Raw genomic sequence first — 23,069 nt, 5'->3', positions numbered from 1 at the left:
CTCCGTGGTCCTGGGTGCAGGCCCCACTGTGTCTCCCTCAGGCCCTCCCGTCTTCTGCGAGCTGGGAGCCCCACCCATGCCTACCCCTGCCCAGAAGCCCTGCCCCTTCCAGCCAGGCCTGTCCTCTCTTCCTGGCTGAGGTCATTCCTTGCTGGGTGCCTTAGGGCGCTGACCCTTGACCTGATCGGCCTGGATTCACATCCTCCTCTGTGCAACAAGGAAGGCGAAGCTTGCCCCACAGCATGTTGAAAGGTGACATCGCCTGTCGTTACACACAGGGGCTGCTCTCCACCCTGCCTCCTGGCCCCCACTCCCGGCTCCTGTGTTCCCGGCGGGAGCCTCCTTGGGCCACGAAGGCCCACCACCCACCCCCGACAGAGGTCTGGAACCTCACTGTGTGTCCCAGGTGCTGGGGTTGGGCCCACGATTCACCACAGCCCTGAGGGCATGAGGCTTCAGGGGTGAGGAGAGAACTTCCCAGGCCGAGATCCAGCAGGTGGATGTGTCACCCGGAGCTGGGTCACACGCGGCCTCGGGTGAGGGGTGACAGGGGATTCCTGGCTAGTCAGCTGCCCCGGCTCTGGACAAGAAGAAAGCCAGAGCCCAAAACCAGGACACAGGGGGCTCGTGTGTGCATGGGACCTGCACGCAGCAGGTACAGTGTACACAGTAGGTGCTCAATAAGAGCTTGTCAAGGAAGTGATGGCAAGGGAAGCTGGAAGGGGCCGCCTCTCCTTTTCCGGTTCTTATGTGGGTCTCTGGTGCCTGTAGGTGCTGAGGGACACCCCCTCTTCAGACTCCCTGCCTCAACTTGCCCCCTGACTGGGCCCCACCCCAGGGTCATGTGAGTTCTCTGCTAATGAAACCGCCCCTGCACTCGTGTGTCTTGGCTAATGTGTTACCCTCCGCAGGGATAAGGGACCAGGTCAGTTAGGAAGGTGTGAAGTACGCCCTCAAGGGGGAAATAGCTCCCTCTCTTCCTGCTGCCCTATTTTCACTCCCTCTTTTTCACCTTCTCCCTCCCTCCCTCGTGTCTTCTTTCTTCTCTTCCTTCCTATTTCTCTCCCTATTTTCCTTTTTCTCGACCATGCAGCCTGCAGGATCTTAGTCCCTCTAAGATTTGCACCCACACCCCTGCCATGGAAGCGTGGAATCCTAGCCACTGGTCCCTTTCCTCTGTCTTTCAACATTTATTAAGAGCTGACTGTGTGCCAGGCACTGGCTTGGCCACCGGAGGCTGACTGTGTCCATAACACCCAGGCCCCGGCCTGGAGGGGCCTCACAGACAAGCAGATCCACGGCTCTGACCCTGGGCTAGCAGAGTTGAGATGTGCAGCCTGGAGGCCCTGAACCAGCCTTGGGGCTGGGTTGTCAGAGAAGGGTGCCCAGAGCGTGCTGGGCCTGCAAAGTGTGAGGCCTGCAAAGGGAAGGGGGCTTTACACCATAGGAACAGCATGTGCGAAGCCCCAGAGGCATGCAGCTGCCTGATTTCTCTTAAAGGGGATGCAGGGACCATGGTAAGGGGAGGGACCTGGAGCAGAGGACGGTCTCTGGCTACAGGTGGAGGGTGGCTCTTAGGGGTGAGTCTGAGGAAGGAGGGACCCAGGTGAGGGGCAGAGTCCTGACCCGGGAGAGTGTTAGTGTCCTGGGGCTGCCTTAACAGAGTCCCAACAGACTGGGTGGCTTCAAACAACAGGAGTTTATTCTTTCACAGATCTGGAGGCTAGAAGTCTGAAATCGAGGTGCCACGTTCCCTCTGAAACTCTGGGAGAATCCTTCATTGCCTCTTAGCTTCTGGAGGTGGCCGTCACCCTTGGCGTTCCTAGGTTGGTAGCTGTATCACGCCAACCTCTGCCTGTCTTCGCTGGCGCAGTCCGTGTGCGTCCGTGTGTGTTCACATGACACCTCCACGTCTCATCAGGACACCAGCCATATCGGGTTAGGATCCACACCGAGGACCTCGTCTTCGCTTGATTATATGTACAAAGACCCTATTTCCAAATGCCAGTCATAGGGAGCTGAGAGGTAGGACTTCAGCATATCTTTTCAGGGGATACAGTTCAACCCGTAACAGAGAGGAACAAGTAGTTTCACTGAATTTCCCCCTGGGGGCAGCCTCGATCCCTGCCCTGGCTTTCACGTGTCTGGCCTACAGAGGCCTGGTCACCCCGGGCGACCCCAGCCCCCACTGGCCAGGAATGGCAGACCCCGCCAAGACTAAACTTGGTACCACGGCGCCCTCTGCTGCCCAGGTGTAGCAAGAGCAGCCTGGTTCCTGAAGGCGCTCCCCCGCAGAGCCTCTTGGAGCCCTCCTACTTTTTCCGCCATGGAAGAGCCCTCAGTCCTGAGGCTGAGGTGGCCAACTGGAAGGGCACTGAAGGTCTGGTGGCTGCGAGCACCCGCGTGGCAGCTGACTGACCTGGGTTGCGTCCTGCCTCCGTGGTTGGCTGACTGGGTGACCCTGGGCTGGTGGCTCAGGTCTGTGTCTCCATCACCTTCTCGGGGCAGCAAAGTGTACTGTGCATGTTCCCACATGGCACGGGGCTGGGCAGAGTGGTGGCTCAGTATCTGGCACCTACTCACTACCAAAGTGTTAATTATGTTAATATGTGAGTTAATAACTATACTGATTTTAAAACAAACCAGGCAGATGATAAATGCTAATAAAGTCATCTGTGTCCTTAGCATCTACAAATGGCCAGATTTGTTCTCCTTGGATCCCCTAAAGGGCCTAAAAGTGCCAATATTCATAATAATAAACAATGAAATAATATATCAGATTATTATTGGCATTTCTAGGCCCTTTGGGTTCCAGGGACCCAATGGGTTTATGGGGTTCCACGAACCAGAAAGCTATAATATTGCACTAAGTCACATCGCTCTCTGATTAATAAAAGGAGGGAAAATTCTCTAAGTGTGGGGTCAGTTACAGCATTTCTTGCAAATAGACTTAGCTATTGTCAGCTTTATTTATTTTCGCTTATCATTCTCTCCCTATGAATAAAATAAAGACTCTGAGGGTGTGCTAATTTCTTGCTACACGGAAGACTATGAGGGTGCAGGCAGTAGCCCCAGGGGGTTGGTGGGGTCAAACCAGTCCCATACTGACCAGAAGTCCTGGATGTCCAGGATTGAGGCGTTTCCTGCAGTGTGGGAACTTTCAGGGCTAAAACCAGGTCAACTCCAGGAAACTGAGTCAGTCACCCTCACTCCTTCCTACCCTGCTTGGCCCAGAAGCTCACTCCAGGAGGAAGATTGACTCAAGCCCAGGGAGGTTGAGTGATCTATTGGGGTGACTTATCTGGCTTTGAATTCTGACCCTGGCACTAATTAGCTGTGTGACCTTGGGTAGGTCACTGAACTTTGGTCTCTAAAGCTAGGATGCTGTACATATTCACGTAAGATATATAAGCACTTGGTTTGGAGCCTGGCACAAACAGGTCTCCATGAGTCTCCTGGCTGCAATTTCTGCCTTCCACATCTGGCCACTGGCTCCTGGTTAGAGACCTGAGGAAGGGCCTTTGTCCCCCTGGGGAGGCTGAGGGAGGCAGGTGGTTGGAGCTGACACATCCCCACCACATCCCCATACTTGACGTGGATGGCTGCTCTCTGGACGTGAGCTCCAGCAGGGCCTGGGCCATCTTGCTGACTGCTGTCTGCTCAGGACCAGTTCAAGGCTGGGATGCACAACCGACAGCTAATAAATGCCTTTTTTTTTTTTTTTTTGGATAATTAAACTGAACCCTAGGATGGGAGGGGTAAATCCAGGACTGACGGAGGCTTGGAGCAGAAGATAAGGATGAGGCGGCCTGGAGAGGTCGGTGGGGAGAGGGGGCAGGCAGGGACAGGGTGAACAGACATGGGCTGTGGAAAGGGTCGGGGTCCTGGGGAGATGGTTTAGTACTGGGTCTGATTCATCCTGCAAAGTAAATCTCAAGCAATTCCCTTCTGCTCTCAGAAAGTCAGTCCCACATGTACATATGGGATGGCGACTGTGCCTATCTCAAAGAGTTACTGTGAGGACTAATGAGATTGCACCAGGAGCCCTTAGCCTGGATCCAGGGCCTGCGAAGTGCTCCCCACCTCCCTGTCACTCTCATGCACACATACATACACACACACGATCTTCTAGGTCTTGGGACTTCATGGGAGTCCTTCAACCACAAAGGGCTTCAGCATGTGATGGAGACACACCAAACCCCGCCCCAACCCTGGGCTCTGTCCCCAGGTGCCCACTGTGCTCCCTTGGGGTCCCCCAATCCCCACCAGTCACCCCCCCACACACACACCAGGGCCGCGCCAGTCAGCACCACTGAGGCTGATTAACAAAAACGCATCAAATTCTTTTACTTTTGAGGTCTCCCCATTAAGGGGAGCCAGAAAATAGAACATTCGTTTTGGGGGGAGGGTAGGGGGATTTAATTAAAAAAAAAAAAAAGGAAAACTCTAATTACTCAAATACTGATCTCAATTCGGCCCTGTGTGCGGTGGGCCCAGTCCTGCGAACAGCCCCGCCTCACCCCGGGGACTGGGGTGGCACCAGGAGGGGCCGCAGGGGGGGGCCGGCGGGGCCCGGCGTCACCACCGCAGGAAGTCCCGGATGAACTTCCAGAGCTTGGTGACCCACAGGTTGACGCCCAGGTCCATCAGGTACTGGATCTCGGGCGTCAGCATGCGGCGGCAGAGCTGCGCGTGCCGCTGCCCGATGCTCTTCTTGAGGTTGTAGCCCAGGATGGACTTGGCGCCCAGCGGCTGCCAGGGCTGCATGGCCGAGTCCTGGATGGCCGCGGCGTCCACCGCGTGGCCGCCGTCGATGCAGATGCGGCGCATGCGCTCGTTGGCGCGCCGCAGGGCGGCCACCTCGCGGGCCATGCGCCCGCGCCCGAAGGCCTCCACCCTGCGCCAGAAGCTGGCGTTGAAGTGGCGGTAGAGGCGCGCGTCCAGCACGTTCCAGGCCGTGGCGCGGCGGTACAGCTCGCCCGAGAGGCGCGGCACGGCCGAGGCGCGGCGGGCGTTGAGCTTGAAGTAGAGCACGTCCTCCAGCTCCCAGCAGAGCAGGTCCTTGAGCAGCACGAGCGACTCGTCGAAGTACTCCTGCAGCAGCACCAGGTGGAAGCGGCGCTCCACCTCCAGGATGTGCTCCCGCACCCGCGGGCTGCCGGGGTCCAGCTCGCTGTCGTAGCCCAGGTCGAAGAAGAGCAGGTTGCGGAGGTAGTGGGCGTTGTAGCCGCGGGGGTCGTAGTAGCGGTCGGGGTCCCGCAGGAACTCGGCCAGCTTGTCGCGGCCCGACAGCTTCCACGTGAAGGGCACCACGGAGCCGAAGTAGTGGAACGAGGACTCGAAGAGGCGGGCGGGGTCGCGCAGCACGGTGATGAAGGTGGCGTTGGGCGCCACCAGGCCGCGCACCTCGTCGTAGTGGAAGCGCATGTGGTTGCAGATGATGTTGAAGCAGGCCCCGGGGCGGTAGTCCTGCACCAGGCTGCGCGCGAAGAAGGCGGGGTAGTCGAAGTCGTTGCGGCCGTTGGGGAAGGCGAACTTGAGCCCGTGCTTCTGGCCGAAGCGGAACAGGATGTTGAGCAGCGTGCTGCTGGCCGTCTTGTGCGTCTTCATGAACACGATGTCCCGCCGCGGCTGGCAGCCTCCCGCCGAGCCGTTGGCCGGGGTGGGCGCCTCTGGCTCACTCGGGGCCGGCGAGCAGGGGGCCGCGCCCTCGGGGGTCCTGCTGGGGATGGAGGGGTGGCAGAGCCTCAGGATTCGGCCTGCCGGCCCCTCCACCCCGGGTCTACAGAGCAAGTGGCTGAGGGTGGGGGGGGGGTACCCCGGGGACTCCCCATGGTCGGGGAGCCTGGGGACCAGATGGGCCTGTGTTCCAGGCTGCAAGGCTTAGGTCAGTGGTTTGGCCTGTCTGGCCTTACTTTCCTCTTCTGTGAAATGGGGACAGTAACCCTCTTGGTGGTGTTGCTGTGAGGACAAGAACGCGTCTCATTCGTGGTCACTGTGATGAACATTTATCATGAATTCGTATTAGGCTGGGCCACATGAAACCCTGCATGCAAAAATGGGCATTTCCTCTAGTTCGACTTAATACCTCCATCTAAGGGCACAGGCTGTGCTAGGCTTGGGTAGGTGATCAGACCAGTGGGGGCGGGCAGGATGACCTCATGGTTAGCAGCCAGGCTGGGAGGCAGGCAGACCCCAGTTTAAATCTGGGCCTGTGCCAGCCGAGTGCTCTTGGACTGCTCATCCCCACCTCCCGGGGCCCGCTGGAGCCCACCGAGCAGATGGCGATCTCTGATTCTCCTGCTCCATGTCGGGCTCTGTCCGCACACCCACTTCACAGATGAGGACACTGAGGCTCAGGGTTCCACACTGAGCCCCCTGCCCTCAGGGGGACTTCTGCCCCCCATGGCATGATGCAGGGCACAGGATGGCCACCCAGGAGATAGCCCTGGTCACCGGTGCGGGAGCCAGCCCTCCGCCACCCCCAGCCCTCGGCCGCCCAGCAGGGCCACTCACGTGGAAGCCAGGCCAGTGTACAGAGGGGGGACGGCATAGGAGTACAGCAGCAACAGGAAGCTGGTGAAGAGTGCGCCCAGCACCAGCCCCTTGGCCATGGACTCCCAGCGCTTCTTCTGTGGCAGCGGCATCTCAGACACCTGCAGGGGGTGGGTGGGGGGTTGCAGAACAGGGCACGTGTTAGGAGGCCAGCCCCAGGGAGCCCTCACCACGATCCCAGGCCTGGCTGGTTTGAGAGGCAGCTTTCAACATTTGTACCTGCCTTTGCCAGCTCTGTGGCCCCCCAGCAGTCCAGTTAAGGACAGCATCTGGGCTGCAGATGGACACGGTGGACAAAGCCAACGCCAAGAAAGGCTGGGGCGAGTGACAGGGGGAAGGTTCTGCTGCCTGGGTCAGTTTTCACTTGTGAGGTGAGTGGTGGGTATATGGGTGTTATTTTATTTTTTTGTAGACCTTTCTGAGCTTTATAATGAAATCACCTAAATAAAGCAAGGAAAAGAAGACCCTTTCCTAGTGCCCTGTACCCCCAGGTCTGGGCCAAGGGTGTCTACAGAGAGGGTCCTGGGGCCTGGGTCTCTCACCTTTCTGAAGGCTCAGCCAGCCCCGGCCACCCTTCCCAGCCGTCCAGTGAGCGGCTGAGCTCCTCGTCTCTCCACATTGGCCCCCATGCCCATGGGGTCTGTAGGGGAGCCAGATGGAGAAACTGAGGCTCAGAGTGAGGAAAGAGAGGACTCAGATCACATAGGCCTCTGCCCACATTTCTGCCTCTTCTCCAGCTGCTGGCAGGCTGGGTCAACCAGGATAAGTCTGAATTGCAGATGAACCAATACAATTTTTTTTTAGTTATCTGGTGTCCCAAATAAGGCTTAGGATATACTTATACTAAAAATTATTCAGTATTTCTCTGAATATCAGATTTAACTAGATGTCCAGTGGCTGGATGAGAGCTCCAGTCCTCGGCAGGGAACCGCTGGACTGTGTCTACAGGGGGCACCTGTGTGCCTTGACCAGTCTGGGACCTCAGGCTGAGCAGCCATCAGCCCGGGGCTGGAGCTGTCCATTCACCCCGAAAGTCTCCCCCATCACAGCCTTTTTCAGCAGCAGCCTGGTCACTCTTCAGTCCTTGGTGGCTCAAAACAGTAACGCGTCTGCCTGCAATGCGAGAGACCCGGGTTCCATCCCTGGGTCAGGAAGATCCCCTGGAGAAGGAAATGGCAACCCACTTCGGTACCCTTGCCTGGAAAATCCCATGGACAGAGGAGCCTGGTGGGCTACAGTCCATGGGGTTGCAAAGAGTCGGACATGACTGAGTGACTTCACTTTTCACTTTCCTGGTTTTTTGTTTGAGGGCTAGGTTTTAGGTCTGACTGTGTCTGACCCCATCAGCAGGGGACTGAGGCCTGAGCTGAAATGGGGGCTGTTCAGGCCAAGCTGTGGGGGTCCAGGACAGAGCTGGGACTCAGGGACCTTTTCACGGCCCCTTAGCTGCAAAGCCAAGGTCCCAAACTTTCCATTCCATGCTGCCCTGGGCCCCAGGTGCTGGAGGCCATGAGAGGTCACCCATGCCGCCCGCGATCACACACACGGCACGTCACCACTGACCCTGGGGCCAGAGCCCAGCCAGCCAGCCTGGAGGAGAACCTCTGGGAGAGTGACCGGAGGCACCCACCAACCTCTCCCAGAGAAGGGGCACTCCAGGCCCACCTGACCAGTCCCTGAGTCCCCCTCTGATCATCTAGAAAGTCCTCTCACAGGAAAGGACGTGAAGAAGCAATTTGCAGAGGAAAAAAACTAGCCAGAGGGAACCTGGCTTCCCTGGTGACAAGGACATATCTCTGTCCACTCTTAGGGGGCCAGGTGGACAGGGCCGGGAGGGAAGGAGAGTGTTTCCAGAGGGTTTTCCTTTCAAATGAAGACTGTAGAAACCCTCCCAGTTCTAACTCTTCTTCAGAAAGACTTGGGCAAAGTCAGCCAAGTAAGGGTGTTCACAGCAGTTTGGTCAAAAAAAAAAAAAAACCACCTCAGTGTCAGGAGCGGATTCACTGCACAAACCAAGGCCCATCCCCAGATGGAGGCATCTTCACCCGCTTTAACAGATAAAAAAAAAAAAAGGAAAACAAAGTAGAGCTGAATGGACTGGGTTAAAAACACACCATGACCTACTAACATGAAAAAAGAAAGTTCTGGGACACCATGCCACCAAATCCATATAGGTGATGGTAAATATACACAGACCCAGAAAGAAACCCCTGGAGCGGCGTATTCTAGGTTTTAACAGTGGTATCCTCTGCATAGCTAGGGAAGAGGTATATGAGGAAATGCTCTTCTATATTTTGCATTTCTGTAAGGGTTGGATTTCTTTATTAAAGAGAATATATTACTTTTTAATCAGAAAAAGGCAATAACATGTATTTACTATATTTAAAGAATAGATAAATCTTGCGAGGTGGGAAAGTCAGATGGCCTGGTCACAGAGAGGCCTCAGGAGAGGGAGGTGCTGACCCGGAAGCCCCAGGCCCGGGTTTCAATCACAGGAACCCTTGGAGCCTCAGTTTCTCATCTGTAAAATGGGGGAGCTGGTAGTGTTAGCTCTTTCCCACCCCCGCCCCCCCGAGATGGAGCAGGCAAAGTGACTAACACACAGTTATCGCTCAGAGAGTGTGGGAACCTGCTCCGAAGTCCTGTCCTGTCATCCTCGGTGGGGGGGGGGGGGGGGGGGTCCTCCTGGACAAAGGCTACCCCCGGCCAACCAAGCGCAAGTCTGTTCCCCACCTCAAGTGCCCCCACGGCCTCCTGTTCCTCGGGGTCCCACAGGGCAGTGCTGGGCTGGGCCAGAACCTCAGACTCGAGCCCAAGCCCTGAGTGGGGGGCCTGGGCCTCGGTTTCTGACCTTAAAATGTGGAGGGGTTTGGACTGCTGCCCTCTGACCCACTCCCCCCAGGGCCCACCCCTGCCTCAGGAGCCCACTCACCAGGGCACCTTCCGGAACTCAGGGAGGCTGCTGGTGAGGCTCTGGGTGAGGTCAGGCAGCAGGGGGCAGACCAGCCTCCCAGGACCACCAATCAGGCTCTGCCTGGCCCCGCCCAGGCCCGCCCCCTGACCCCCATCAGGGCTTCCCTCATTCATTCCTTCATTTCCCACTCGCTTCCTCGAAACCAGCCGGGCCCTGGGCCCTTGCCACCCTCACGTTTCACTTCTGAGCCCCTCTAGGAGCCAGACCCTGGGACGGGGCCTTCTCCAGAGCGTCTTACTGACTCCACCCAGCTATCCTCGGAGGCAGACCCCACTGTCACCCCTGTTTTGCAGATGGGGAAACTGAGGCTCTGGGTTGCAAAGCAGGGGGCAGATCTGGGATTCGAGCTCTGATCTGTTGGCTTGCAATGTGCATCTTCCCGACTGTCCGTGGCAGCCGCTGCCCGGCGTGCCACAGGCCGGGCTCAGCCCGTGGGGAGAGGGTGTGCACAGCTGGACATCACAGAGGACCGAGGCTTGCAGGCAGCCAACGGTCCCAGGTCTGAGGCCAGGAGGTGGTGGTGGAGGTTTAGTCGCTAAGTTGTGTCCGGCTCTTTGCGACCCCGTGGACTGTAGCCCACCAGGTTCCTCTGTCCGTGGCATTTTTCAGGCAAGAATACTGGAGTGGGTTGCCCTTTCCTCCTCCAGGGCATCTTCCCCACCCAGGGATGGAACCCGGGTCTCCTGGCAGGCAGATTCTTTACCACTGAACCATCAGGGAAGCCTCAGACCTTGGGGTACCAAGGACAATCGCAGCACGGCCCAAGCCTCCCGGCCTCTACCCTGGAAAGCAGTGCCTCCAGAAGGCTGAGGCTCAGAGAGGGCAGAGCCCCCATCAAGGTCACACAGCACAGCAGTAGCCAAGACCGGACTAGAGCCCGAGTCTCCCTCCTCGGCTATGGTGGGACACTCCCAGGCGCTCAGGGCAGACCTTACTCCCTCCCCACCCCACCCCCTCTATTCCTGTCCTTCTGGGTTACCCCAGCCAGATCGCCCTCCATCTGTGCCGGCGGCTGGCTCCCAGCCAGGCCCAGCAGTCCTCCTGTTCAGCTGGACCAGCAGACTCCAGGGAACGAAGGGGAAACGGGGCTCATCCTCCGCAGTGTCCCCACAGGGACCCCAAGCCCAGGATGGTGAGCCTTCCAGCCTAGGGCGTCACCTCCAGGCAGGCCTCCGCCCCAGGGCGTCCTGCTCCCCCGGGGGCTGTGCGCAGGGCAGAGGGAGACTCACCTGGGGCCAGGTCTGGCCGCCCCTTCCCTCTGCCTGCCTGAGCCACGTCTGACTCCCAGGCCGCTGCGGTCACTGGGAAACGGGAACACTCCAGTGACACCCAGGAGTGTGCTGGCTGGCTCCCTCTTGCTCCAGCGGCCGTGAATATTCATGAGTCCCCTCCCGGGGGAGAGCAGGTGGCGTGTCCCTGCACACTGTGGGTGCGGCCCTCTGCCCCCCGGGTGGTCCCCCGACCCTCACTGGGCCTCAGCAGCCCGGCAGCTCCTCCATCCAAGGGCTCAGCAAGGTCCCCGGCGTCCTTGGCCCAAGGACACAGGCAGCCGCAGAGCCTGCAGAGAGCCTGGGACTGGCTTGAAGGCCATGGGAGGGACACGAAGGCAGGTGAGCGGGGGAAGCTAATTGCTTCTCCAATGATATCTCATGTAAGTCTCACAGCTACCCTGAGTCAGGTGCAACCTTCAGCCTCTCCCCAGGTAAAGACGCCCAGGCTCAGAGAGGTGAATTCACCTGCTCAAGGTCTCACAATTAGCCATGAGCAGACAGAACCAGGGTCAAAACAAGACTTACCAAACTCTAGGGCTTAAAGATGCCCAAGGCACAACCTGAGACCTAGGTTTGTCTAAAAGCTGGGAGAGCCCAGAGAGCCAGGACCTCAACCTGGACAGTCCCCTGGAGGCAAAGTGAGCCGGGCTGGGAGTTTGATGAGACTTCACCTCTCTGAGCTCCAGGTTCTTCATCAAAAAGGCACAGAAATGCTGCCTCCACCCGGGGTGAGGTGGTGGCGCAGGACACCCCTGGATCAGCCTCCAGGGATTTGGGCTGATCAGAGATACGGATCCTTCCCAAAGTCTCTGTAGGAAGAGGTAGGTCTAGGGGCCCTCAGGCTCAGCCCAGGCACTGGAATCTCTCATCCTTGCTCAGCGTTGCTAATGGACAGAGGGTGCCCAGAAAAGCCTCCCCCCACCACCCTGCAAAATCTCTTCCTTCAACACTGATGCCCAGAGCCCCCACCATGGCCCATGCGCGGGGCTCTAGGGACCCAAGTATCGCCGTCAACTGATAAAAATCACTACTGTGATAGTCAGTGATGCCACAGCGAGCACTTTCATAAACCGAGCAGTTGCCACTGCCTCCAGAGGAGCAGCAGGTCTCTGACCCTGGTGCTCTTGACGTTCTTTCCCCCAGAGTCCCGCCAGCATCCACGGAATACCGGGGAAGCCCAGAGTCCTCCTCTCCCTGGGGGCTGAGCCCGGTCCAGGGCTGGCATCAAACAGCAGACACGGAGATTTATGAGTGTGGACTCTGGACCAGAGTCTGGTCCTGTGCCTGGGACGTGCCATGCATCACGCACCCTCATAACCCTGGCAGGGAGCCCGCTTTATCCCCCACTTTACTGTAGACGGGAAAGCTGAGGCGCAAGGAGAGGAAGTGACAAGCCGAGTCGGGGGTGGGGGTGGGGAGGGGACACGTAAGATCCTCGTCCAGTGGGGAGTGGAGCGCACGTTTTTGAGCAAGAAGTGAAATTGTGAGAGGAGTGGGAACCTAGTAAGAAGAGCCACGTAAATATTTTATTTACACACATATGTATCAGTAACATAAGAGTATTGGAAAAATAAAACACTGAAAGTTTGGGAACTTCCGCTGGTGGTCCAGCAGCAAAGAGGTTACACTCCCAGTGCAGGGGGCCCAGGTTCGACCCCTGGTCAGGGAACTAGATCCCACACGCCGCAACTGAAAATCCCATATATGCCACAAGTAAGACCTGGTGCAGCCAAATAAACTTTTTTTTTTAAAACCTGAAATTTTCATATTTCTAAATATTGTTCTTGGCATAGTGGATTGAGGTCAACCATAAGGGAAAATCGATTTATTGTTTCTGCTCTTAATATTTCTACTTGGAATTTGATCACTTAATTTTCTGCTCATTTTCTGTTCATTTTCAACAACCCTGCTCTATTAACCAATGTATACAGTGTATTGTATAATTTTATTCAATTAATTTGATTCAACTAATTTTCATACTGTTCTTTATCAGCCGACCTTTAGCTGGTGTTCGACGTGCACAAGCACTTACCAAACATAAACTTCATTTTAGAATGGCGAATAAGATCACCCAATAAGAGTTTTGTTAGGAAAATTATTTGAGGAATGATAGAAGATGCCTAAGGAAACTTCTGATCCAGTGATGCTCAAAGGAACAGACTGCCGGGAGCCGTCATGGGAGATCCCACCCATGACGAGGTCAAGAGGAAAAGACCTGACACGCAAGGCGCTCAGGACACAAGGGACCCTCCAGGTCGTCCCCGGCCTCTACCCCACCCTGTATCCTCCCCCCTTTCTGCTGTTGTCTTTGTTTGCCCTGCTGCAGATTCTTGTGTCGCCTGCCGAGAGCTCTCCTGCTCCTCTTTCACTGAATAAAGACCAACTTAAAACCCTAATTAATAAATCTCCTAGACGCTGGTACCCTATGAAGGGGCCAGGGATGAAAGAAATGCTTCAATTCAGACCCTTTTGCTGGCATTCTGGCTTGTTTGATAAATGTGTGCTCCCATTGCCGAGAGATTAGCTGGCGATTTCTTGCAGGTGGTTAACTTTTAGACTAAGAGCCTGTTTTGTGCCATATCTGCTGTTTTTGCAATCCTTTGCATTTCTGTTCTGTAAAAATGCAATCCTATCTAGTTCCCATGGAGATGACGCCTAATAGAAAGAAAATAGATTAACCACAAAAAAGACAGGGTTGGCTACTGAAGTTGCTTAAAGTTACACCAGGTGCAAGCCATAAATTGTCAACAGGCCTGAAGGCCAAAAGATATTATACATAGAGATTAACCACTAAAAAAGGCCCTAATAGGCACAGAGCCCTTTGGGGGTGAGGAAGCCCTATTAGAGAACACAAAAAATACTGTTTTTAAAAGTGGTTATTGGATCAATGTTTGATTGCTGTTAATGGGCTGAGGTTGAGCAGTGGAAACTATTGTGAATATAGGTAAAGATCTGGAAAAATAAGAGTCTAGCCCTAGTGTAAAAACAATAAGATAATTGTTAATTTTAACCAAGAGTGCTAAAACAGAGGCTGCCTCACCAGAGCCGCAGTCTTTGTGTGCTAAACTTTTTAGATAAATTTAGCTGAGAACTTCTGCAAAAACACTGACTTTTGTGTTAATAGGATTGTATTTCTATTATGTTACAACCTGCTGTACCATGAGACTGCACTTTTCTGTTTTCTGCTAAGCTCAAGGCCAAAAGAGAATGTACAAAAAATCTATGGAAAAGACTCTCATAAACAAAAAATATACAGAGCACACCTGGTTTCGTGAAGGACAAGCTGACGTAATGTTAAAGTAAGTCTGTATGCTTATCTGCCCCTTAGAAATGTACCAACTTAGGGTATAAAGGCGATGGTGAAAAATAAAGTAACTGCCAGACTCTGCTGCATATTCCTGGTCTGGTCTCTTTCTCTCTCTCTCTCTTTCTTTCTCTCTCTCTCTCTCATTCGCTGATGCCGTTCATCCTGAGGGTTCCCCTGGATCCTGCTGGGGCCGAACCCTGGCAACAGACTATAAAATAAATTGGGAAAGATAGAGGGAAATTTCAGTGTAGTATAACCTAGACTTCTACTTTTTTATTATATATTCATTTATATCCAGAAAAACAAAGATGAAATTCTAAAGATGCAAATGGATGCTAATACTCTAATCCTGCTGTCAACACCAGTTCATTTTGTATGTAAATTTGGTTCCAGAAATGTACATTTTCCTCTCCCATAAAATTAGTCTAGAGGCTGGACATGAAAACAAGTTACAAGTAACCAGTTTTTCAGTTATGATAAGTGACCCATAACTTAAAACTCACTACAACAGAGACATAACAGCCTGAATAGCTTCCCGTATGCCACCAGTTTTATTGAGGCTTCGTAAAATGTAAATGGTATGTGTGCACGTGTTTGGTCACTCTGTCGTGTCCGACTCTTTGCGACCCTTCGGGCTGTAGCCTGCCAGGCTCCTCTGTCCTTGGGACTTGTCAGGCAAGAGTACTGGAGTGGGTTGCCATTTTCTTCTCCAGGGGCTCTTCCTGACCCAAGGATCAAACCCACATCTTTTGTTTCTGCTGCATTGCAGGTGGATTCTTTACCCTCTGAGCCATGATATAGGAAATAGAAAAACCAATGAGTGCGGATTCAAAGCAAATTCTTCTTTTAACTACAACACAGTAACAGGTCAAGAGAGTTTAATATCTGAGACAAGGGCAAATCAATAAAACAATAGCATCTTGATGTAGTAATTAAGTAATATGACTCCATGGCTGTGGTTTAAAAGATATCTCAAGCACTTTGGATCTTTTTATTGCTTTTATCAAAAACTACGATACAAAACACTACTCTGATTAGTGATATACTTGGTCAGCAGTTAGCATATTAAAAAGCAGATATACTAGATATGCTAGATAAGCAGATATGCTAGATAGCATATTAAAAAGCAGAGACATTACTTTGCCAGCAAAGGTCCATCTAGTCAAGGCTATGGTTTTTCCAGTAGTCATGTATGGATGTGAAAGTTGAACTATAAAGAAAGCTGAGTGCCGATGAATTGATGCTTTTGAACTGTGGTGCTGGAGAAGACTGTTGAGAGTCCCTTGGATTGCAAGGAGATCCAACCAGTCCATCCTAAAGGAAATCAGTCCTTAATATTCATTGGAAGGACTGATGTTGAAGCTGAAACTCCAATACTTTGGCCACCTGATGTGAAGAACTGACTCATTTGAAAAGACCCTGATGCTGGGAAAGACTAAAGGTGGGAGAAGGGGACGACAGAGGATGAGATGGTTGGATGGCATCACTGACTCAATTGACATGAGTTTGAGTAACCTCCAGGAGTTGGCGATGGACAGGGAGGCCTGGCGTGCTGCAGTCCATGGGGTCACAAAGAGTTGGACATGACTGAGCGACTGAACTGAACTGAACTGAACTGGTAAACAGTTTGGGGAAGTATGAAGAAAAGACATGAATATAAGCATTTTCTAAAGTGAGAGATGCTTGGGATTAGAAGATGTGAGCTATTATATATAGAATGATGAACATCAAGGTCCTGCTGTATAGGACAGGGAACTATATTCCGTATTCTGTAATAAACCATAATGGAAAAAGAATATGTGTGTGTGTATAACTGAATCACCTTACTGTACACTAGGAACTAACACAACATTGTAAATCAACTATACTTCAATAAAATAAATTTTAAAAAGAATTGCATGGAGCCAAGCCTTCCAGATTGCTTCGGAGTGTTGATCGCAGGAGCTGGGCCTGCAGCCTTGCCAGAGGGGTCTCTTCCCCGAGGGTCAGTGACACCAGCTCTAGCTGGTTCTGCCCCCATGGGAAATTTTTTTGTTGTTATAGTTTTGTTTGTTTATTGTTGGCCGTGCTGGGTCTTTGAGGCTGCACGGGCTTTTCTCTAGGTGCGGCAAGCGGGGCCGCTCTCTAGTTGGCCCACGGGCTTCTCTTTGAGGCGGAGCATGGGCTCTAGGGCACGCGGGCTTCAGTCGTTGCAGCACGTGGGTTCAGTAGCCGCAGCTCCCAGACTTGAGAGCACAGGCTCAGCAGCTGTGGCCCACGAGCCTAGCTGCTGCATGGCATGTGGGATCCTTCCGGGCCAGGGAGTGAGCCCGTGTCTTCTGCATTGGCAGATGGATTCTCTACCACTGAGCCAGCAGGACAGGTGTTGTGCAGGCATTGGCTGAGCCCCGACGCAGCGCCCAGCACCGGGGTGCATGCTGCCCATGCACAGAGCCCAGGCTTTCAGGGCTGGGGGTGAGAGGAGCAGGCAGACAGCTGCGGGTGCCCCGACGGTGAACACACAGGCAGGGAGACTTCCCGGGGTTGGGGACTCCGTGGGCAGAAGCTGCTGCGCATTTACTATTTCCAAAGGCAGCTAGTTCCCTTTCTCCCTGGGTACGTGGCTAGACTGCCTTTCCCATCCTCCCTTCCAGTTAAGTGTTCTCACGTGACTGAATTCTGGCCAATGGAATATGAGCAAAATGACAGCTGGTGAGGTTAAGTGGGCCCATCTCCTTGCCCACCTGCTAGGTGAGTGGGTCTGGAGATGGGCAAGGCCAGGAGGTGGGAGGAACCCGGACCTCTGCATTTCTGATCATCAAACATCTGATTAAATTCAGGAAAATGACAACAAAACTGCCACTGTGTTAAGCCTTTTAAAACTTGGGGCTTGGGACTCTCCTGGCAGGCCAATGATTAAGACTCTGCGCTCCCAACGCTGGGGACCCAGGCTCGATTCCTGGTCAGGGAACTAGATCCCACAGGCTTCATCTAAGACTTCATATGCCGCAACTAAAGACCCCCGCATGCCACAAGAAGGTCGAAGATCTTGCAAGCAGTTGGTGCAGCCAAAACAAAAACAAACCCGACTTGGAGCTTATCTGTTCCAGCAGCTAGCACTAACTAATGCAGAATAAGCCAGGCAGAGAGGAAAACATGTGCAAAGGCCCCGGGCAATCAAAAAGCTAACAAACGGCCAGCCTGGCTGGGAGTGTCCAGTACATGCGCATGTCAGAGGTTGGGTGCATGGCCAAGGAGGCTAGCAGCATAGCCAGAATGGGAGCAGGGGCAGGCAGGACACGCAGGTCCTCGGGAAGCATGCCAAGGAATTTGGCTTGGATCCTGTGGGCAGGGGGAGCCCTGGGACTGAGGAGATGGGGTTCCCATCAGGCCGCCGGATGAAGAATGAATTGTAGGAGTGGGAAGGAGTGGGAGAAGCAGGCACACCTAGACGGTAGTGGTCACGGCTGTGCAGGTGTGAAGGGACCTGGACCAGGGAGAAGTCTGGGGACAGACTGGACCCACCTGTAGATCAGAGCATGGACAGCGTTCAGTGGGTGACGGGGTGTGGAGGAGGTGGGGGGAAAGAATTCCTGCTGAGGGTGACTGGCTGGCTGGGGGCGGAGCTAGTCACTGAGAAGGGGAGGCTAACAGAGGGGCGGGTTTAGTATTGGGGTTAGGGGGACAATGTCAGTTTCAGTTTAGGACACATTGAGTCTGGGGGATGTACTGGGTGCCTGGAGACTGCGCAAAGAGCAGGAGGGACCTCTGCCTAGAGTGCAAGAGAGAGATCTCGGGGGAGAGAGGCTGGGGGCCAGGGGCACAGAGGTGGGAACTGAGGCCGGAAGAGGAGATGGAATCACCAGGGAAAAGGTCAGGTGAGGAAGGAGAGGACCTCTGCACTCACGGGAACAGGGAGGGGACGAGCCCCCTGCCCCCAGGGAGATAAAGGGCCTCCAAAGCCGTTGTCTACAGAACATCTTGTGGAACCACTGGTCTCTGAACCCATTCCCTCACCGATGGGCATCACTGTTTGTTCAGTGGGTACAGATAGGAACAGGGATCGGGCAGAGGGGTGGTGTCCTAGAGCTGTGTCCTGTGGTTGGAAGGGAATCTCATAGGGAGATGGGAGGAGATTCTAAGAGGAGAGCAGGAAGACTCTCCCTAGTACGTGTGTGCTAAGTCGCTTCAGTCATGTCCAACTCTGTGACCCTGTGGATGTAGCCGCCAGGCTCCTCTGTCCATGGGATTCTCCCGGCAAGAACACTGGAGTGGGTTGCCATGTCCTCCTCCAGGGGATCTTCCCGAGCCAGGGATCGAACCCCGGTCTCTTACGTCTCCTGCACAGGCAGGCGGATTCTTTACCACGAGCGCCACCAGGGAAGCCCCACTCAGGGTGTGTATTTGACAGCAGATATTATAGCTCTAAAAGTGCCCAGCCTCAGGCCCAGCACCTCTACCTATGGGAATTTGTTCAACGAGGACAAACAAGAGGTCTGAACAGAGCACAGAGATGGCCATTGTGGTAGTATCTAGCGAATGAGCAAAACAGAAACGACCTAAGCGTCCAACAGGAGGGGACGGCTGAAAACCCCATGTGACAGGGGCTTCCCTGGTGTCCAGCGGCTGAGAATCTCCCTTACAACACAGGGGGTGCGGGTCTGATCCCTGGCCGGGGAACCAAGCCCGGGAGCAGGGAAACCAAGCTCACGGGCTCTGAGCCCCCAGGCTCTATAGACTGTGTGCCACGTCCAGAGGGGCCCACGCACTGCAGCAGAGATCCTGCTCGCCACCACCTAAACGAATAAGGATTGTACAGAATATATCATGTGACATGCGTCCAGTGATCCCATATGTCTTCATGGAAATGATGTCTGTAACATATAATGATGTGGGAAAAAAATACACACCTACACATGTATATGTACACACCCCCACACACATATTCACACATATAGTTTTGTTTTTACGAAGAGTCTGTATTACTCTGGAAAGAAATTAAAAATAACGATATTTCCACTTTGAGAAACTGCCGTCTGGCTGGAGGAGGAGGGAACCGTGGCTAGTCTGAACCATGCCCCACCTCAGTGTGTGTCCTCGGCAGGCATGTCCCCCTCTCTGAACCGCAGTGTCCAAGAGCGGGGGAGAGGCAGCAAGGGTGTGGGACGGAGAAGAAGCTGGAAAGTGTAAGCCACACAGTTGAAGGGGCAGATGGAGAGGCTGGCTCTCCATCCAGGAGCGCTGGGGGACTGACGTGCGAGAATCTGGAAGCTTCCTCTCTGAGACCCTCTGCGGTGGGGTGCTGGAGTAGAGAAGGGGAGGATCGCCCGAGAGACATTTCAACTTGCAGAACCACCTCCGAACGTGTCAAGGAGCCCCGACGGCTTGCTCCTACCGCCCCTGCCTGGCTGGGGGGATGGCTGCAGCTAGGTATGGGGTCTGGCAGCTGATTAAGAAGTCAGTGTACTTTGATGACTCAGAAGATTTTCTGATCCTGCAGAGTCAGTCACCTGTTTTCATGACTCCTAATCGCAACGACGCCTGCAACCTTAACAGGTAACCTTTGGGGCCACCTGCTAGCTTTGTGACGGCGGGCACGAGGCTCCGCACACAGGTCTTCCTACATTGCTTTGTCCAGATAAGATCACCAGCCTTCCTGATGACAGATTTGAGTCGCCCCAAAACAGCCCTAACTGAAGAATGGTAAAACACAGGTGAACCCAGTGGTCAGTCCCTTCTGTTTCAGCTTCAGAGCTCCTGAGAACTCTGGAGGTGAATATGTAGGCATTGGGAGTAGCATCCTGTGTATCTTCTAGCATGACTGAAATGTTTTTTTAAAAAAGTGATGTCATGCACTTGTTTGCATAACAATATGTAAAATATAAAGATTTTTCAAAAGGAGCTGAGCAGTTGCTAGGCACAATGCCCTGGATTTGCCCGCCCGCCTCGCTAATCCTGGAGAGGTTTGGCTAGAAATCCGGCTCCATCACTCCCCAGCTGGGCGACCTTGGCAGGTGACCTCCCCTCTCTGAACCTAGCCTTTCTACCAAATGGGGATACGACGACCTTCCGTGAGGATCAAATGGGATGGGGCATGCGGAGCCCTTTGCACACACCTCGGATTACTATCCTGACCCTTCTAGACCCACCAGGCAGGAGAGGCAGCACCCGCCAGTGCAGTCTCCTGGGGCCGCCCTCCCCTCCCCAGCACCCACAATACCTCCCGTGCTCCAGACCCAAGGTCCCCAAGTCCCAGAGAGGGAAGGACTTGGCTGGGGTCCCATGGCAAGTCTGGCCATCTGGGATCAGTATTACTGGGGGTGCCCAAGCCACACCTCATCGCTGCCCTGGGGCTGGCGGGCAGGAGAGAAGTTTCCACTGGACCCCCCCTTCCTCTGAACCATCACCCCTCACCGGGCGATCCCCCGACCCCAGACTGCTGACCCCTGTGGGCGCTCTGCTCCCTCGCGCCCTCTCCCGTCTGGAGTGGGGCATGGCTCCTAAACAGGGATGGTCCATATTCCTCGCTCGGTCCGAGGGGCGCAAAAAACCCTTCACAAGCCTGCTGCCGTGCCTGGAATTCCCACATCTGTGTATCCTCCTCCCGGGTTAATCATTGCCGCTTTCACCAGGGTGACATGATCAAGTGTCTTAGAGCCCAGAGGGAAGGACACACTCCTCCCTTTGCTGGGTTGGACCCACGCTGTCCAATATCAGACCCCCGCCCATCAGACGAGGGGTGCACCAGAGGTGGGCACGCTTCTTTGTCCACAGGGCACTTCCTTCAGGCAGGGCTCTGCCAGCGTGAGAAGCGGGGAGGAAGCGGCCTGAGGAGGCAGCTGGGAACAGGGCTCTGTTGTCTGCTCCCAGGGTAGCAGCCGGCCCACCCCCCGAGTGTCAGGCAGAGCTGGGAGCTAGGGGGGCACGCAGGGGAGGGGTCCTGAGCTGGGGGCCGGGGGCAGCCATGGCAGCTCGAAGAGGCCAGGACCCCAAAAAAGCGCAGAGAAGAGAGCGATCTTGAGCAAGCCTGGGGTCCTGAAACGGGCGCTCGGGCACATCTCTGAATTTGGAGTCCGTTTAGCCACATCTGAACTATGTGACCCTGGGCAAGTCCCCGGAATGTCCCGCTGGGATCACAGGGTTAGTAACGACAGCTCCTCCGAGGGGTAGGGTACAGTGCAGCCACACCGCGGCTGGCTGGGCTCAGGCCTGCCCGTCGCCTTGTCCTCTCTGGGCCTTGGGTCAGTCACCCTCTTCGTAAAGGAAGAGGTTGGGTTCCCCCATCTGGACCGTCCTCCTGAGGATTTCCATGGCGCCTGTCACCTGGGCAACCAGGTGATCAGGTGTCGGGCCTGCCACCCTTTCGCCTTCCCTCGCACTGCTCTGGGTTACTGCAGCCAGATGTGTCCATGTAGGTGGGAGGGGGGTCCCCATCGGGAAGGGACCACGGCCTTTCTCTGTGCTGTTACCAAAGCACTGGCTTGGTACCAAGGCGGGCAGACCGAGCTGGACACCTTTCTGAGCACTGGTCCAGGAAACACGGGAATTGCTGGGCTAGCTAGGGGACCCTTCCCGGACCCCAGAGATTGTCCCACTCCCCCAAGTCTTTCCTGGGTGGCCTTGCCCGCTAAGTGATAGAGGACAGGCCTTCCCCAGGCAGGGGGGATCCAGCCTTTATCCTGACGCCCAGCCCCTCTCTGACCGCCCCTCTTCTGGGGAGGGCTGGTGGGAAGAGGGAACATCCCCGCCCCTCCTCCCCCAGGGCTCTGGCACCGAGTCCAAGATAAATGATTAATGAACACCCAGCTCCAGCCCAGCTCCCGCCCCACCCACCCCAAGTCAGGAACTGGGTAAACCCTGGAAACAGGAGCTGGGGGAGAAACAGGAGCCGGGGGAGAAACAAGGGCCGGGTGAGCACCAACCTGCTCCCCATCAGGCTCCAGTCTTCCCACCCTCTGTCAGCCGGGATGGGCGCACGGACCCTGGAGCGGTAAAGTACCTCTCGGGTCTAGAGTCTGGCGCGCGCACTCCCAGTCCCGGGGCGTGGAGCAGCGCGGGCCGGCCCCCCAAGGGGTAGACTGAGGCAGGGCGCAAGCTGGTGGTGGGTGCCGGGCCCCCAGGACATACCTTGTCCCGGTCCTTCTCGGGCTTGGCGTGCAGGTTCGGCCACGGGCCGCGCCGCCCGGGCGCTTACTAAGGCGGCGGGGCGTACCCGCCGGGTCCCCCCGCTCGGCCGGGCTTGGACCATGCTCCCGCCCCCGCCGCCGCCGTTGCCGCCGCCGCCGCCGCACCCGTTCCGGCCAGGTGCGGCCGCCAGCCTGGCCCGGCCCCCCTCCCCCCGGCGCCGCGGCCAATGGGTGCCCCGGGCCCCAGCCCCCTCCCCGGCCCTCCGCGCCCGCCCCGGGCGCACAGAAGCCGCATTCAGCGCGCCGGGTCGCAGCGTCGCGCCCCCGCCGCGGGCCCAACAAGGCGCGTTTGTCTCGGATGCGCCAACGGGGCCATTGTCCCGCCGCCCGGACCCTGAGGCTCGGCCGAGCTCCCGGCCCCGGAGGGGATTCGAGGGTGCCTGGGGAACGGGGTGGCGTGGTGACGGTGAGGGCAGCCCAGCTCTGGGGAGGAGGCGGCGGCTACTCTAGTTGCTTAACTTCAGTGGAAGGTATGGCCTCTGGCTCGAGTCGGTGCAAACTGGGACGCTTTTTTTTTGGGATCTGAAACGTGGATGAGAGGAGTAGGGGCTGACCCCACCTCTCCAAGGTACGGGACAGGGCACAGTGCGTCAGGATGCGGGCACCCCATTCAGGACCTGACTTTTCCCAGTCCTAGGCTTCCCTCCTTCACCCCAGAGGATCAGGCCCAAGGAAGGGGACTAATGCCTGCCTAGAATTGGGAATGCTCAGCTCCAGCTGTGGGCAGTGTGAAACCAGCCGGTCACCCAGTGAGGCATGAGCTGCGTCAGAGCCCCACTGCCCCCGCCATTACTGGG

General features: G+C 55.5%; 1 protein-coding gene across 3 annotated transcripts; it reads right to left on the bottom strand.

The window, feature by feature from the left end:
- Window positions 1–4,343: 4,343 nt before the first annotated feature.
- Window positions 4,344–22,369, bottom strand: GAL3ST1 (galactose-3-O-sulfotransferase 1). 3 transcript variants are annotated; one of them, XM_065904381.1, is made up of 3 exons: window positions 22,214–22,369; window positions 6,517–6,656; window positions 4,344–5,722 (listed from the first exon to the last, which is right to left on the bottom strand). In XM_065904381.1, exons 2-3 carry the CDS (start codon window positions 6,645–6,647, stop codon window positions 4,579–4,581), a joined length of 1,275 nt encoding a protein of 424 aa, XP_065760453.1. In that variant the 5' UTR covers window positions 6,648–6,656; window positions 22,214–22,369; the 3' UTR covers window positions 4,344–4,578. The 3 variants fall into 3 exon arrangements, with proteins under 3 accessions (XP_065760453.1, XP_065760452.1, XP_065760455.1); XM_065904380.1 differs by lacking the exon at window positions 22,214–22,369 and adding an exon at window positions 10,759–10,816; XM_065904383.1 differs by lacking the exon at window positions 22,214–22,369 and adding an exon at window positions 10,759–10,816 and having other exon boundaries at window positions 4,344–5,719.
- Between the last annotated feature and the right edge of the window lie 700 nt (window positions 22,370–23,069).

Source organism: Muntiacus reevesi, chromosome 13, assembly GCF_963930625.1.
Source record: "Muntiacus reevesi chromosome 13, mMunRee1.1, whole genome shotgun sequence".
Classification (NCBI taxonomy): domain Eukaryota; kingdom Metazoa; phylum Chordata; class Mammalia; order Artiodactyla; family Cervidae; genus Muntiacus; species Muntiacus reevesi.
The sequence above is the reverse complement of the archived record's forward strand: the minus strand, read 5'-3'. Positions and strand labels throughout refer to the sequence as shown.